Source organism: Pelmatolapia mariae, linkage group LG18, assembly GCF_036321145.2.
Source record: "Pelmatolapia mariae isolate MD_Pm_ZW linkage group LG18, Pm_UMD_F_2, whole genome shotgun sequence".
Taxonomy (NCBI): Eukaryota; Metazoa; Chordata; class Actinopteri; order Cichliformes; family Cichlidae; genus Pelmatolapia; species Pelmatolapia mariae.
In genome coordinates this window covers 14,029,134-14,045,434 of record NC_086243.1, presented here as the reverse complement: position 1 = coordinate 14,045,434, position 16,301 = coordinate 14,029,134, and the positions used below count along the sequence as shown (strand labels likewise).

Sequence of the window (16,301 nt, the reverse complement as noted above, 5' to 3'; positions counted from 1 at the left end):
CGCTGTAGGAAATAACTGCTCTGGACTGACACGTCCTGTTAGATGAAGAGATTAAATGTCCTCTGTTATGCACTGTCCGGTTTTAAAATCATAAGCCGGATTATGCATATCATCCCTCCGTGAGTTTTTATATTTTTTTTCTCCACTGCTTTCATATGCTGCCATGTTTCCCGCTTCTCCGTAAAAAAACACCGTGTAGTTACGTAGTCTACATTGCTCCGCCCACAGATCGCTGCAGTTCCCCCGAAACGCTCCGGAGCGCACCTTTGCATAGGGCAGGCTGCAGAATAACCCGAGTAAAAGACCGATTTGTCACTGCCGACGACGAGTTCGCATGTGGATTTTGCATTGGATTTATGGGTGATTTTCAGTATGGATTGCTAATTTGACTCCGACTGCAGGACGGCTCAGGTCTGGACCCAGTTTGCACATTAGCTCTACAATGTATCAGACGTTACGGACGTTACTGTCAAATGCCCGATGCTGGGATACCGACAGTGAGAGGTCGTACCAGGACCTGTTTGAAAGGCTCGATACCAACAAAGATGGGAAGGTGGATGTTGCTGAATTACGAGAGGGCCTCAAGGCAATGGGCATATTCCGCCAGGGTGCTGCACAGGTAAATATCAGTCTGCTGAGGGAGAGGACTCACACAGAGATATGAGTTTCAAGTCCTGGCCTGCTCGTTTTGCATGCATTTCCGTAGTAATGTGACACTTTACACCCTTTGTGTGTATGTGTGTGTGTGTTTTAGAGACAGAGAGTGAGACACTGTGAATATAACTGAAAAAACACTTACACTATATCTCTACCTTACAGAAAATAGTGTCATCTGGTGACCAAAATAAAGACGGGTGCCTGGACTTCAACGAGTTTACCAAGTATCTGAAGGAGCACGAGAAGAAGCTGTGGCTGACGTTTAAGAGCCTGGACAAAAATGATGATGGTAGGGAGAGGAGCGAGGTTGCAAGAAATAAATGAATGCTCTGCTTTAGTCACATGGCTTTCCAGTGAATGTTTACACAGTCACATACTGCAGCTTGTTTCACTGGAGTGTTTATGTGTCAGGGCGCATCGATTCCTCAGAGATCCAGCAGTCTCTTGCAGAGCTGGGCATAGATGTCAGCGGAGAGGATGCCCTAAAAATCTTACAGAGGTTTGACCTCCACTTTTTACGCGCTGTGACATGTGTCTGAAGAATAAAATTTAAGATTATGTGAAGTATATGTGATCGGATAGTGTACTTCCATACAATAATCATACATTTCATAGGATAAAAACTTGTGTTTCCTCAGTATGGATATAGATGGAACCATGATGGTTGACTGGAACGAGTGGAGGGAACACTTCCTGTTATGCCCTGCTCACAACCTGGAAGAGATTATACGCTACTGGAAACACTCCTCAGTATGTATCATATAAAATCACTCACATATACTGTCTGTATCACAGACAAGTGCTTTTAGCAGACGTACACACACAGAGTCAGCTGCTGTGAAGTGAATCACATGCTGTGTAGTCCTCTCGTGCTAGCTTTATAGATTTCCTCTGCAGTTCACACAAGGCAGCAGCTTTGGAAGTGGTGACCTGGGCAAAGGCAGAACTGCATTGTCATACAGGAAACGTGCCCTACAAATGACCGCAGCAAGTCCAAGAACCTTTGCCTTTCCCCTTAGCTTTGCATTAGACTGCCAGTAGAGTGTGTTTTTAACTAATGATGTGTTCCATTTATCTCAAAAGTCAGATATCAGAGCTGGGTGTCTCTACCGAACTGAGCGTGCTCCAGTATTAAAGTAGGAAAAGAGGGAAAACAGGATTTGTTGTGCTTCTTAGCAAGGTAGAGCCATGTATCTATCACTGGCAATACTTATAAACAGTGCTGCAGGACATTCATGGATAGTCTGGTCAGTGCTCTGTGAGTGGCTCATTTAGGGAGCTATACAACATTGATAGTACAGGTTACAAGTTGTACAGCTTTACTGTGTTTTTGTACACTGCTGCCATGTTGGATTGTTAAGTCAGGTTTGGTGGGGCTGCACTGACATCTTGAGTTGTAAGTCCAACTTGAAGCGGCGTTACAGTTGAAAATTCCCACTGGGCACTCTAAGTTTGACTTTCAGCTTCAAATAGAGCACACAGTAGTGCTTTATGCTTTGGGGAAAACGCTGCATATACTAGATAAGGGTTTATTCAGCTCAGTAGTTATTCTAGTGAAAGGACAAGAAGCTCAAATCATTCTTTGGCTCAAATGGTTTCAGCTTTTCCTCACTGCATATCCTTTTCTACAACCCTTTTAAATGATTTACACATCTAAAATAGTGGTTGTTGTTGTTTTTTTTGTTTTTTTTATAATGTTTTCATCTTTTGGCTGACAGCTCGTGTTGAAGATTTTGTAAATGTTGCCTTCTAGTTACAATATAACTTGAAAAAATGCTTCTGCATCACTGACCTCAAAAAGGAGAAGTTGTTGTTGTTGACCTTGTACATTTGAAACCACACAAAGAAACCCTTAAGTGGCACAACCCTTCAGTGAAAGCTTCATTATCAAAGGCAAAGAAATTCACCTATAAGGCATTTTATAATGTGTATTACACAGAAAGAGAAATACTAATAAGAGTCTGTGTTTGTACCTACAGTAGTATCCCGTCTGCTGACAGACATGCAGTCATAAGAAAAATAAGGGTTTCACAGGACTCTATGCAGTCTTGTGAAAACAATGTCATTTGGGCAGATGAGACCAAGCTGGAGATATTTGGCCATAATGCACATCGATATATTTAAAGCTGTGAAAACCAAACTCAGCATATCAGCACAAATGCCTCATAACAGCTGCCAGCACAGAGGAGGAAGTACCATGCAGCCACTGAGTACGAACCCCTCTGTATAATTAAGTATTCTAGAGTCAAATATGAGGCCATCTGTCTTGCAGAATGAACAGAATGGCTGAAAAAGAAAAGAATCAAGGTGTTGCAGTGACCCAGTCAAACTCCACACTAGAGCCTGACTGATATGAGTAGGGCAATATATTGGTATCGGTGCTTATGTAGTAAAGAAGAGATGGGAGAAATAGGCTTCTGCCATGTTATGAATGTAGATGATGCATAGTTTGTCCCTCAGACAGCAATCAGTAACCATAAATAACTACACATATTTCCCTAACAAAGCAAAAATTAGGAAAATGTGTTTATGTTTTATGTGTCTGAAAGAATGAAAATATCAGCTGATACATCAGGTTTTTAAATCACAAGATACTGGTATTGGTATCAGTCTTAAAAGTCCTAACTTAGTCAGGCTCTAGTCCTAACTTCAACCTGAAATCCTGGGGTGGGACCTTAAGAGAGCTGTGCCTGCAAACCTCAATGAAGTGAAGCAATGTTTTAAATAAGAATTCATCCACATTGATGCAAAAGACTCATAAAAATGATCATACTTAATGTTATTGTTGCTAAAGATGGTTCTGGACTGCATAGAGTCCTGTGAGAGCTTTCTTTTTCCCATGACTGTAAATCAGATGTGCCAGGGTTCATGAATTTGGTCTCGCTGAGTAAATCTGCTTATGTAATCACTAGGTTCTGGACATAGGTGACAGTCTTGCCATCCCAGATGAATTCACAGAGGAAGAGAAGAGCACAGGTGGCTGGTGGAAGCAGCTTGTTGCAGGTGCTGTGGCAGGGTCTGTTTCTCGTACCGGTACTGCCCCACTGGACCGAGTGAAAGTCTTCATGCAGGTGACAAATATGACAGAAGTGGAACAAATAGATGGATAAATAGATGTCTGTGACCATGTTTTACTTAAAGCATATATTTGCACCGCAGGTTCATTCTTCAAAGGCCAACCGGATAAGTCTGCTAGGGGGCTTTAAGCAAATGATTGTAGAAGGAGGTGTGACTTCGCTGTGGAGGGGAAATGGAATAAATGTTTTAAAGATTGCACCCGAGACGGCGATTAAGTTCATGGCATACGAACAAGTAAGGAACCGTGCCGTTGAAATGTGATTTTGTTTTGTTTTTTAAATACTTTTGTTTGCAGCTATTAAATGCAGTAGCAAATATTGTGGCTTTGTACGTTTTCTGTTACAGTATAAGAGGTTGTTATCATCAGAAGGAGCGAAGATTGAGACCCACCAGAGGTTTCTGGCTGGCTCTCTGGCTGGGGCCACAGCACAGACAGCAATCTACCCAATGGAGGTAACAAGATCTGTGATGCTGCCTCACTGGATGTGGTAACACCTCCTCTCCACGCAAACCAACCGAATCTGACCTCCTTTGTGTTTTTTATGCATTGCTTCTCTCTTAGGTATTAAAGACTCGGTTGACCCTTAGGAAAACTGGCCAGTATGCAGGAATGTTTGATTGTGCCAAGAAGATCCTGAGGAAGGAGGGCGTCAAAGCTTTCTACAAGGGCTACGTACCAAACTTACTGGGCATCCTTCCCTATGCTGGGATAGACCTGGCTGTTTATGAGGTATGCTGGCTTTGTGACGCATGGATATTTCACAATGGATTGCACTTTAGTTAATTAGATCATTTATATGCACACTAAACCAATCCATCGTGCAGAGTTGCATTAAATTAAATGAGAGAAATTTTTGTGTTATGCTGATTTTGCACATTACCTGAATTTTCCTTTCTCTTATCATAACTCTCTAGACTCTAAAGAACACTTGGTTGGCACATTACGCCACTGAGTCAGCCAACCCTGGAGTGCTGGTGTTGCTGGGCTGTGGGACCATCTCTAGTACCTGTGGCCAGCTGGCAAGCTATCCACTCGCACTTGTGCGCACTCGGATGCAAGCACAAGGTAAACACAGCCTGATTTTTGAAAACAGTAATGACATAACTAGGTAGCCCCTTCATTGCATAATAATAGCACAATATTTTTCAAGGTGGGCGGGATGCATTTGATGGTTTAAAGGTTCTGTAAATGTGATCCATGTTTTCTGTAAATATATACTTGTGTTACAACCCACGTAATGTAAAGGGGCTCCATCTGAAAAAGGGCATTCCTCTTTAATGTTGTTCACTTTGAGATGAAAGTTGTTTTTTGAGTGTAACATTTAGACAGGGTCATGGTCTCACAAACTGACAAATCAGTGTTATATGAGTAAAGAGACTAATAGACAAAAATGTTGGCTGTTATGGGCCACTACATTCATTGGCCACTTTATTAGTTACATGTTGCTATTATCAGGTTGGATTCTTCTTGGCATAGATTCAGCAAGGTGCTGGAAACATTCCCCAGAGACAATCCTTGGTTCATACTGGCATCCACAATGTGACTCTCCTCTTAGATTGAGATCTGGTGATTGTGGAGGCCATTTGAGGAACAGTGAACTCATTGTCATGTTCAAAATCTCAGTTTGAGATGGTTTGAGTTTTGAGATATGGGGTTTTATCCTGTTGGAATTAACCATCAGAAGATGGTACACTGTGGTCATAGAGGGATGGGCGTGATTAGCAACAATACTAAGGTAGGCTGCTGTGCTTGAACAATGCTCAGTTGGTACTAAGTAGGGACGGGTATCGTTTAGGTTTTATCCGATACCGGTGCCAAATCGGTACTTTTGACGCGGTGCCGGTGCTTAAACGGTGTTCGAACCGGTGCTTAAAGAATGGAGAACACAAACTTTGTCCAAAAACCTCTTATGTTTTTATTTTTAGCAGTCTCTTTTTTTCTGCAAAATGATAAGCACCATCCAGCCCCACGCACGGGGCGATCCGCACTAACTCGCTAATGGAGATTTACCACATCCGCAGTAGATGTGCTCGGTGTGAGGTCTTGCAGCAAGCTATCAAATACGGTGCATTTCTCAGCTTTTAAAAAAACGCTATGCGTCACCAGGTGTTTCATCAGATTTGAGGTGTTACCTCCTTTGCACAGTATCACCTTAAAGCACTTGTTGCAGGCTGCTGACTTTGCATCTTTTGCTGTGAAGTACAGCCAGACTTTGACCGCTTCACCTTGGGCATTTTTAATTTGTAGCTCTGCTCTAAAAGAACGTACGTACCTGGGCCTGCCTACTATCCTTTGAAAGGTAAAATGATTGGCTAGAATCCAAAGTGTATGACATTTCAGGAAAAAAAAAAGCACCGAAATAAAGCACCGAAATGTGCGCTGCTTTTCAGTCTGGTTACTACCGTTTGGCACCGGATATCAGTACCCATCCCTAGTACTAAGGGACCCCACATGTGCTAAAAAGAAAGTATCTCTTCCACCATTACACTGCCAGCAGCCTGAACTGTTTGATACAAGACAGGATGGATCTGTGCTTACATGTTATCTAACATCAACAAGGCATTTTCACCAAGAGAACTGGCACTCATTGGATGTTTTCTCTTTCTAACTATTCTCTATACACCCTAGAGACGACTGTGTGGGAAAATCCCAGCAGATCAATAGTTTCTGAAATGGTCAGACCAGCCTGTCTGACAAAAACAACCATCCACAATCAAAGTCACTTAAACGATTCTCAGTTTGAACTTTAGCAGGTCGTCCTGACCATGACTACATGTCTAAATATGTTGAGTTGCTGTTATGTGACTGGCTGATTACATATTTTCATTAAGTCAGTTGGGCAGATGTACCTAACAAAGTGGCCAGTGAGTTCACTTTTTGCTTTTTAATTGGTTCTCTAACATAGCTTATATTTCTTTGCAGCATCTCTGGAACCATCAAACCAGCCTTCTATGAGTTCTCTGATGAAGAAGATTGTAGCCAAAGATGGTGTTTTTGGACTCTACCGGGGCATCCTGCCGAACTTCATGAAAGTCATTCCTGCAGTCAGCATTAGCTACGTGGTTTATGAGTATATGAAGAGTGGCTTAGGGATCTCCAAATGATACTGCAAAAAAAAAAGTTTACTTTATATGTCAGACTTGAAAATGCCTGAAATAACTCCAAAAAGACAGACGGCGATCAAGCATACAGTGCATGTTTTAAGAGCCGTCTGCCAGTAGTTAAAGCATTAATAATTTGTGGTATGCATGCTCAAATGTTTTTTTCTTACTGTAAAACATACCATTCTTCCTGCATTTACTTGCGTTATTTACACACAAAAAGACAGTTCTGGAAAAACACTAAAACGTGTTAAGTATAATGGCTCATTTCATTTATGCCACGGATATTCCTTTAAACTGTGATGAAACATATACGTGACATAGCGTTGTGCGTTTCCTTTGGTTGAAAAATGACGCTATGTCAGCTGAACCTTTCACATGTCTATGCACTGTATACATGATTTTGTAAACACCTGCCCTAAGTGACAGCGGTTCCAAACAAACTGTTCTCCAATCAGCAGCTGTCCACTAAAAATAGCTGGCTTGGACAAACGAATACTTGTTAACACTGGAACAGTGTGTGAATGAAGACACACATCTTGTGCAATGTGAAAACCACTGATCTCTCTGTTTGATAACGATTTAAATGTGCCTTATATGGGTGTAAATCTGACGATAACATCAGAAGATGTATTTTATAACTATACATATTACTGTATATATGTTTCCAGTTATGCTTATTTATAGGATTTAACGATGAAAAATACTTGCAAGAAGCATGTGTTTCTCATGTTTCAATCCTCATTTCAACCTAATACATACGCACAACACATTCCTGCTACAGTTAACATTCATTCATTTGTTTCATACTCTTTCACACAGCCAAGTGGATGGAGTTTAGATGTAGCATGCATGATAACAATCTTCTGTGTTTAGTTTATGTGACATTTTCTGAGCTTGAAAATAGTCTTGATTTATTAGTTAGTGAAACTTGGTCCTTCCAGGGAGGCTTGGATGCTGATATTGCCTCCTCAGTAATGTAAGGATCACTGGTTGGAAAATCGGTCTGATGTGTTGAAATCTTTGCCAAGCGGTCAATAAAGACAAAACCTGTGGATTTGTTTTCACACAGAACTTAAACTTTGTGTTGGTGTCAGTAAGGATATTGAACTTCCATCTGGTTAGCATCTATGAAGAATGAGATTAATCGGAAATACAAAAACTCAGAACATTTTTGCATCAGCTTTGCATTTTTGATTGAAATTTCTGTGCACATTTTTTTCCATAACAAATTAAATCCTCCAAAATTAGGAGGGAAGAGAAAACGTGTACAGTTGAATGTTGGATTCTTGCTAATCCACACAGCTTTAAAAATATGCATACAAGTCTGAAGATGTGCATGTACTCACTTAAATCTTTAATAAGTGACGCTGAAGGTTCTACAATGTCGTTGAACTTGACATGGTCAAAACCTGTTAAGTTCTTGTTAGTGATCATGATTAACTACAACTGGTAAAAAGGATTTGTTTTTTGACACTCACTTGATTGGTCAATACGCTGATCAATACTCTAAACAATGGGAAAGTTTAAGGAACTCAGGAAAGAGCTTAGAAGGAGAGTTGTAGATTTACACAAGTTGGAAAGGTCTCTTGGAACCACGTCTAAACAGCTGCAGATTTCTAAACAATTGCAGGTCCAGATATCTTGTTCCTTGTACAAGTTGTTTGGATGTGTCATCCATTTGCCAAAGTTTAGAAGAAGACCCAAAGTGTCACTGTCAGATGAGAGGAAAATGGTTAGGATGTTCAGGAACCACCAAGGCTCAATTCTGCCACGAACTTAAAACTCCTGGAACACAGTCATAGAACACAGCCATGTCCACACTGAAGTGAGTTTAAATCACCAAGGACTGAGAGAAGCCCCTGCTCCATAATCCATATCTTCAAGCTCAAATGAAACTGCCCACATGGACAAGTTAAATGCCTGCTGGAGAAAAAATTCTCTAATTTCTTACATTTCTGACAACACCTGTATATACAGTGATTAGCCACAACATTAAAACCAAGTGAGCAGGCTTCCCTAATGCCAGCAAAACAGCTCTGACCATCTGGGGTGTAAACACCTTGGGGATATGTTAATACCCCAGGATTTTTGGAAGCTGGGGCCTCAGGGGGTATAGACATACTATACAAACCGCATTTTTAATTAAACGTTTGATAGTAGGCATCATAAATAATAATAATAAAAGTAATAATAATAAAACAAGTAAAAAAAATCCTTTGAAAAGATTGGACTGAAAATAAGTGAAAAAGCAGTCAATGTCAGAAAAATAAAACTGAAAGATCTTCAGAAAGCCTGGAGAACTGCTGCTGAAGAAAACTAAAAAAATTCCAGTAAAGTCTGGCTCCTTGGAAGGGAAATATAAATAGGTGAGAGGTGATCTGCACAATGCTGTATATTCACTGGGATCACATTACTTGCTTATTACCTACTATGTTTATTTAACTATGCAATCAGTCGTAAGATACGATTTATTTTACTGAAGTTCCTTGTGGGTGTCTCTTAACCTTCTTCATTTTGTGGCGTTTTTGTGACAGATGTTTCCTTGCTGGCGACCTTCAGCCTTTTTTTTCGGTTATTTGAACAGTTTTTGTCCTAACCGCTCTCCGTAGTCGGGGCAGCACTGAGCTCTCTGCAGTTGTTGTAGAGAGGTGGGCCCGCCCTCCGCTAAAACACAAACACAAAGCAGATAGGTGGAGAGTGTAGGTGAGTTTTTCCCGTCTGCCACAACTTAATGGTGAAAAACTAGTGTTTGTTTCGGCGCAGATAAACAGAGCAAGCAGCTTGGTCGTTTGCTTGTAGACAGTGACAGCTAGCAGTTAGCTAACTTTAACTCCCAACAGCGGCTAAAAATATTCTCCTGCGAAGTGACCTGAGGTGGACACAGCAGAACAGCTGGTGGGGAAACTACGGTAGGTTTCAGTCAGCAAGCTGTACGAGTACTCATGATTATTTACTAATGGCAAAATTGCGTATGTGTTATTTTAAGTCCTGTGGTGAAAACTTGTTGATTTGGCGGTAGCTTAGCTAGTAGGCGTTAACTAACGGAGGCTTTCTTACTACGTTATGTCTGAAAGCATGATTGTATTTACGTTAGGCGGTTTATGATTCAAGTCCAGACACACGGCCAGAAGACAGTCCCTGTTTCACCTTTCTGTCTTTATCCGTCTACCGACCGGTAAGCCAGTTAGCCCCACTGGAAAGGCGTTTAGCTTTTTTGCCTGAGTCAGGCTGCTACTCATCGTGTTACGATGGTGTTTGTCATGCTGAACAAATAGTTTCATGGTTCAGTTTGTATTTAAACATGTATCACAATAGCCTATGGTCAGCCTCAGCGTCTTTCTGTGGTGTATTGTCTTTTTGGATAAATGGAGATCGACTATGGTGTCTATTCAAGAGATCTTCATATTCATATCTTGTTTTCAAGTTGTTGTCAGCAGCATTTAGAGGTTTGTATTGATGCAGATCTGTTAAATTGGAGATATATAAAAAACAGATAGTTCCACACTGAAAACCACAAAAAAAATGAAAAGTTTATAAGACATTAAATGATGGATTTAAAAAATTAAATAAAATATTTCTCTATTGACTGATTGTAATAAAACAAAAAGGCACATAACAAATATAAAAAAGAAATATTGACCAGCAGTAAAATGTTTAACATGGAAGAAAAATTAATTAAAAATAATAATAATGCTAAGCTAAAAATTATTTTTTAAAAACTAGATAAAAGACAGATTAAATTTTTTTAGTTACATTTTTAGTTAAATTTTAAAAAGAGAAAGTAGTGTCACTTTTTAGCTGTTTGTTGAACAGCTAAAAATGAAGAACCAGAAAACCTGGGGGGTCTTCCTGCTTCATAAACAAACTGTGTTTCATCCGTATCAGATGTATAAAATTTATAATGGGGAAAAAACAGGAGATTACCACGAACTATTAAGATGTGTAGTGCTGATCTCTGCCTACAGTCTGTTTGTCTCTTCAAGTCTTTTTCTTGTTTCTGAAAGATCTTGCTTTATGCTTAAACACATAATGAATTGTTCTGTATTTCCAGTGGCACTGCAAAAAAAAGTGAAGCACCATGGGCAACACAAGTGACAGAGTGGCTGGAGATCGACATGGTGCCAAGGCCCATCGCTCAGACAGTGGCAGCAGTTCCAAAGACCAAGAACCCAGCAGCAAGATGGTGGACAGCACAGATGACCCCAACACCTTCAACACACATGGACCCGAATCGAAGGTATGCAGATTTTAATATTGAAACACATTTGTCTTCCACACCACTTCCTCAGATTTGAAAGCTTTATTTGCTCAAAACAGCTTATATTTGAGATTTATATGTTTACTACTTTCAGGCATCAGGAGAGAAAGAATTCACCCCAGATTTGGATGATCTGGTTAAAACTGGTCCTCAGGCTCGCCCCACTGTGATCCGCTGGGCCGGAGGTGGGAAGGAGGTCTACATAGCTGGTTCTTTTAATAACTGGAACACAAAGATACCGCTAAATAAAAGGTAAACAGGAAGTGGATAACGGTACGTTATCACATTCATTATCTTTTATAAGTAAAGCTGTAGCTTGAAAGTTTGTAGATAAACGTTTCTGATATCGCGCTAATACATTCCTCTCTCCTAAGCCATAATGATTTTGTGGCAATTCTGGACCTGCCCGAAGGAGAGCACCAGTACAAGTTTTTTGTAGATGGACAGTGGGTGCATGATCCATCAGAGGTACAGTAGCTTCATTTTTTTCCCCCCCATTAACTTATTAATGCACACTGCATTTTGGCATGATGCAGAGACCTCTGATAGTACAAAAAGGAAGGGACACATTCCTTTGTGGAAATTTAGGATTTAAATTTCATCCATCTTATATTGTGTTATCCTCACAAAATGTGGAGAGTGAAACCTCAGAAGGACTGTGAAGCTTTGAAAAGCCCTTCTATTCGGTGAAAGTCGTTAAATAGCTCTTTTGCCTTAGGGAAAAATGTGCAGGAAACTGCTAATTTTACACATGCTTCCTCATTTCCTCTGTGATGATTTCTCTCTCTTTTTCGGCAGCCGGTGGTAACCAGCCAGATGGGAACTATCAACAACTTGATCCATGTGAAAAAGTCTGACTTTGAGGTGTTTGACGCCCTTCAGGTCGACTCTTTGGAGTGCTCCGACACGTCAGGTCAGCCTGCTCTGTTATTGAGTTATTTAGTCAACTAAAGGTAATCAGCATGTGTAAATAGTAACTGGAAAGTGCCTTGTCATATTGCAGTATGCCTTTCCTGACCTTGCACTAACAGTCCCAGCAATTTAAGTCTTAATACAGCTCCCAGGAAAGGAGTTGAATAATAAATGCCGAAATACATACAACAATAAAGAATACAGCTTTTTTATTGTTGTTGTTAGTGTTTAATTGGTCAGTAGCTGTAGAGTAAAGTGTGTATGTGAAATGTCATGTAAATGTGATTGCTGTATCTTTAGACCTGTCCAGCTCTCCTCCTGGTCCGTATGGACAGGAGCAGTATGTCTTCAGACCTGAGGAGCACTTCAAAGCCCCGCCCATCCTCCCGCCTCACCTCCTTCAAGTCATTCTCAACAAGGACACCAATATATCTGTGAGTATCTACACCTTTCGCACCTTTCTCTCAGTTTACAAATCAGATATAATTTCTTAGACCCTGATGTGACTCATCTTTTCGTGTTACTGTTTTCTTTGTGACTTTTCCTCCTACTGTCTGTTGTTAGTGTGACCCTGCCCTGCTGCCTGAACCCAACCATGTCATGCTAAATCACCTATATGCACTTTCAATAAAGGTAGGTTTACTCGCAGCAGAATGTCGTAATGACTCATGACTCACATTTTCACTGAAGTTAGTACCGTAGTTTTCAGGTTATAAGCTGCTACTTTTTTCCCACACTGTGAACACTGCGGCTTATACTGACGTGTGGCTAATGCATGTTTTTTTCATGCTGCCAAAAACATTTTGCCTGGTAACAGTAGACCAATAAAATTGATAAGTAGTATATATACGGTATATATTTTTACCGGTTGTTAAGAGACGTTGTAATGTTGTTTGTGCACTGTTACGTAAAAAAAACCCATAAGCAACGTAATTTGTGTGTTACCGATACGTACGTATACTTAAAGGTAGCCGTGTTACAGGCGCTGTTCGAGGAAAAAAAGCATTTGCAGTATGTATTTTTTTTTTGTTACCATAACGTTTATGTTATCATGTTTATGTTACCTTACGGATTAAATTAAACGTTAAAAATCCTCACGTGTAATATTTCTGTGTAAATATCTCATATTACAAGTGAAACACATGCGGCTTAAAATCCGGTGCGGCCTGTACAAGTACAAAATTGATTTTCTTTCTAAAATTAGAGCATGCGGCTTTTAATCAGGTGTGCTCTGTAGTCCAGGATTTACGGTAGTTGCCCCCCTGTTTTTTTTCTTTTTGTTAAATGTTCCAGCACGTTTACATGAACATGATTTTTAATCAGATCAGTCTTATATCAGTTCTTTCTGTCCTTGTGCAGACAAAGGAAAGATGTTCTGCTTTAAAGGGGAAAGCTGGTAGTGGTTGTCAGTGATGTGAATCGTTTCACACCAGTGACCACATTCAGAGCTTATTTCTACAGTTCTATTGCCTTATTTTTATTATGTTAATAGGTAATTGATCAGTTAGGTGGTTCAATGTGAGCCAAACCTGTGGTGAGGTTTGTGGTAAATGGCGTATTTAACAGTAATCCAATATGTACGTAGTTGGCATTTCACAAATTGAAGCATATTGCATTGTTCTGATGCTTTGGATCCGACTTAATGACAGCCTGTTTTTTGTTTGTTTGTTTGTTTTCTCTCCTGGTTAGGATGGAGTAATGGTGCTGAGTGCGACTCACAGATACAAGAAGAAATATGTCACTTCTCTGCTTTACAAGCCTATCTAAACCTCAGCTCGGGTGCCCCCCAGTGCTTTTAGCAGCATGTTTATAATCTGCTGTGTTTTTTTTTTTTTTTTTTGTTTGTTTGTTGTTGGTTTTTTTGTGTGTGTCTGTGTTTGTGTATATGCGTGTGTGTGTGTGTGTGTGTGTGTGTGTGCGTGCGCCTTTGTTGTTACATTTAGCTAAATCTTGCACTGAAACAAGTTTACAGACGAGCTTAGAGGCCCATGGCTGTGACTTGGGTTTTAAAGAGGCTGCACTTCTGTCTACATAGGGCTCTAAACAATAGTAGCGAAGTGTGTGTGCCAGGTGTTGGAGAAAGCAATGAGAACCATATTGTGGCTTTTACCTTTGACATCTACCGACGGATAAGAGACTGACTAAATCACTGTGTGTATTCAAGCGTTTGCTGCTCCTTGTGATTCATAATCATGTTTTCTGGGGTGCGAATCCTTGTTACACATGACTTTTTTTCAGGTAGAGAACCTGTAAATGATATGTTACGTTGGATTTTGGGTTTTAATTCAGTTGAGTTTGAATTTAATCAGTGTTGTGTGATTGTATTCACCTTTCCACTGATTCCATTAAGCTTTTTAGCTGAGTAAATAACTGGTGAATAACAGGAAGACTTAAACTGGGATGAAGTCTAGGTCAACAGGCTGATGCGAAGAGCAACAAATTTAGCATTGCTTGAACTTAAAGTGCAATAAAAAGCAGAAATACTACATTTTAGCTCAGTCCAGAAGTATCATGTTTATTCTTGTTTAGCAAGCAGCAGGAACATCAGCTAGTGCTTAAACGTTCGCAACGACTTGGAGCTGTCCTTGTTTGTGAAAGAAAAGCAAATTTCTTTTCATTTAATGTGACATGAAATTGTTTATCAGTTAATGGTTAATTAATTTATAGCTGATTATCTTTTAGTGGCCTGTCCACATGCGTGTACAGAGGCACATTTTTTAGAAAGAGAGAGGCTTTGGCGACGCCATAGCAACTTCCAGTTGCTAGGGAAATCTGTGCGTTTCCTAACCAGCTGAAAGTGGTTGCTGGTTTTCTCAAATGTAGTGCTATGCCAAAAACCACCATGTGATTACTTTGTTCATAGATTATGACAGCTGCCATAGTTTTCAAGAAAGATGCTGATTTGTCTGCGAACACTTGATAATGACTCACCGACTGTTGTCCTCCGAAGTAAAAGCTATGACTTAGTGAGTGCCTGAGGCTTAGCAGTCAGTTTCACAGCGACTGCCAGCAACCACACACAACAGGTTGTGCAATACTAATTTTTCCCTAACAACTGGTGGTTGTCAGTTGGTCTCCAACTGGTGTCTAGGCCCATGTAACTGAGGCCTAACATGGTCAGTCAGCCTTTTAAAATAATGATAACTTTGTATTAGTGAATACAGTTTGCCAGTCAAACAAGAGTGAAGGTTTCTACAATAAAAGAGCGAACTGTATTTATGAAAACTTTGTGTATTATTTGAAAAGTTTTTATTATATTAGCTGAAAAATCAAATCTGACTTTCTTTAAAAAACAAAGACATTTCTGACCCCAGTCTTTGGGTCCTGGTTTGTAGTGTTGAAAATGCAGAACCCACAGTTGGGTTTGATTCCGTTTCTTGTCGTTCAGTGGAATCTGCCACATACATTTCAGTATATGGTAAAGTTTTGGTCACCAGGTGATTACTCACCTGTTTTAACTGGGGAAACCCACTTTCCACATGATGATGGTCAAAGGTCATTTAGTTCTGCTGTTGCCTTGATGTAAGTTTTCGAGCACTTTACTGTTCTTTGAGCAGGAGTGTCGATGTAAGCTTTTAACTATGCAGCAGAGAACGCGTGTACTGTAGCTTCTCTGGACTACAGGATCTGATTTAGTCTAATTAAGATATTTTGCTGTGCTTTGTGTGTATCTGTATGGAGTTGTATTTATCAAACAGGATTACAGGAATGTACTGTATCTGTTACATGTACTGTATAGTTTTATTTTTTTTATTTTTTTTATTTTTTTTTTTTTTTTTTTTTTTTTTTTTTTTTTTTTTAACCTGTCCCGTTTGGTTCTTTTGCCATCAGAATTATTGTCTAAAGGCGAAGAAAGATGCCCAACGGATTTACTTTACCAAATGGACCATCCCAGCCTTGCCGTAATGGTCCATTTGATTCAAGTTTTTATTGTTTATTTTATTTTCACTTGCTGAATACGGGACAGACTTGACTGGAGGAGAGAATGTGGAGAAAGAAAGAGGGAAAGAAAAAAACCTGAGAAGAGGGACGGGGAAAAAGGGCAAAAAACAAAAACCAACAGAATAAGCAGACAAAAAATACATATATCGATCACCTGGATCACCTGTTGAGAAAGAAAAAAGAAAGCAAGCAGAAGAAAACGAGAGTAATAAACAAGATCACAATGATATATGAGAATATGACAGTAAATACTAAATATTAAACATTATTGTGCAGCACGTGAGATCGACAGCGCACAGTGTGCTTTGAGGTAGGAGCCAAAAAGGGTGTAATTTGTGTGTGTGATCAC

General features: G+C 39.9%; 2 protein-coding genes across 3 annotated transcripts; both read left to right on the top strand.

Annotated features, from left to right (window-relative positions):
- The first annotated feature begins 240 nt into the window (after nt 1-240).
- Nucleotides 241-7,892, top strand: LOC134616585 (mitochondrial adenyl nucleotide antiporter SLC25A24-like). Its single transcript, XM_063461464.1, has 10 exons — nt 241-619; nt 820-946; nt 1,069-1,156; nt 1,296-1,407; nt 3,570-3,728; nt 3,817-3,969; nt 4,081-4,188; nt 4,298-4,465; nt 4,651-4,801; nt 6,659-7,892. The coding sequence occupies exons 1-10, from the start codon at nt 443-445 to the stop codon at nt 6,838-6,840; spliced, it is 1,425 nt and encodes a 474-aa protein (XP_063317534.1). The 5' UTR covers nt 241-442; the 3' UTR covers nt 6,841-7,892.
- Nucleotides 7,893-9,458: 1,566 nt separating this feature from the next.
- On the top strand, nt 9,459-15,225 carry prkab2 (protein kinase, AMP-activated, beta 2 non-catalytic subunit). Of its 2 annotated transcripts, none has more exons than XM_063462617.1 (8): nt 9,459-9,543; nt 10,892-11,077; nt 11,193-11,350; nt 11,473-11,566; nt 11,897-12,011; nt 12,311-12,444; nt 12,575-12,643; nt 13,700-15,225. In XM_063462617.1, exons 2-8 carry the CDS (start codon nt 10,919-10,921, stop codon nt 13,775-13,777), a joined length of 807 nt encoding a protein of 268 aa, XP_063318687.1. In that variant the 5' UTR covers nt 9,459-9,543; nt 10,892-10,918; the 3' UTR covers nt 13,778-15,225. The 2 variants fall into 2 exon arrangements, with proteins under 2 accessions (XP_063318687.1, XP_063318686.1); XM_063462616.1 differs by having other exon boundaries at nt 9,465-9,749.
- Nucleotides 15,226-16,301: the final 1,076 nt, after the last annotated feature.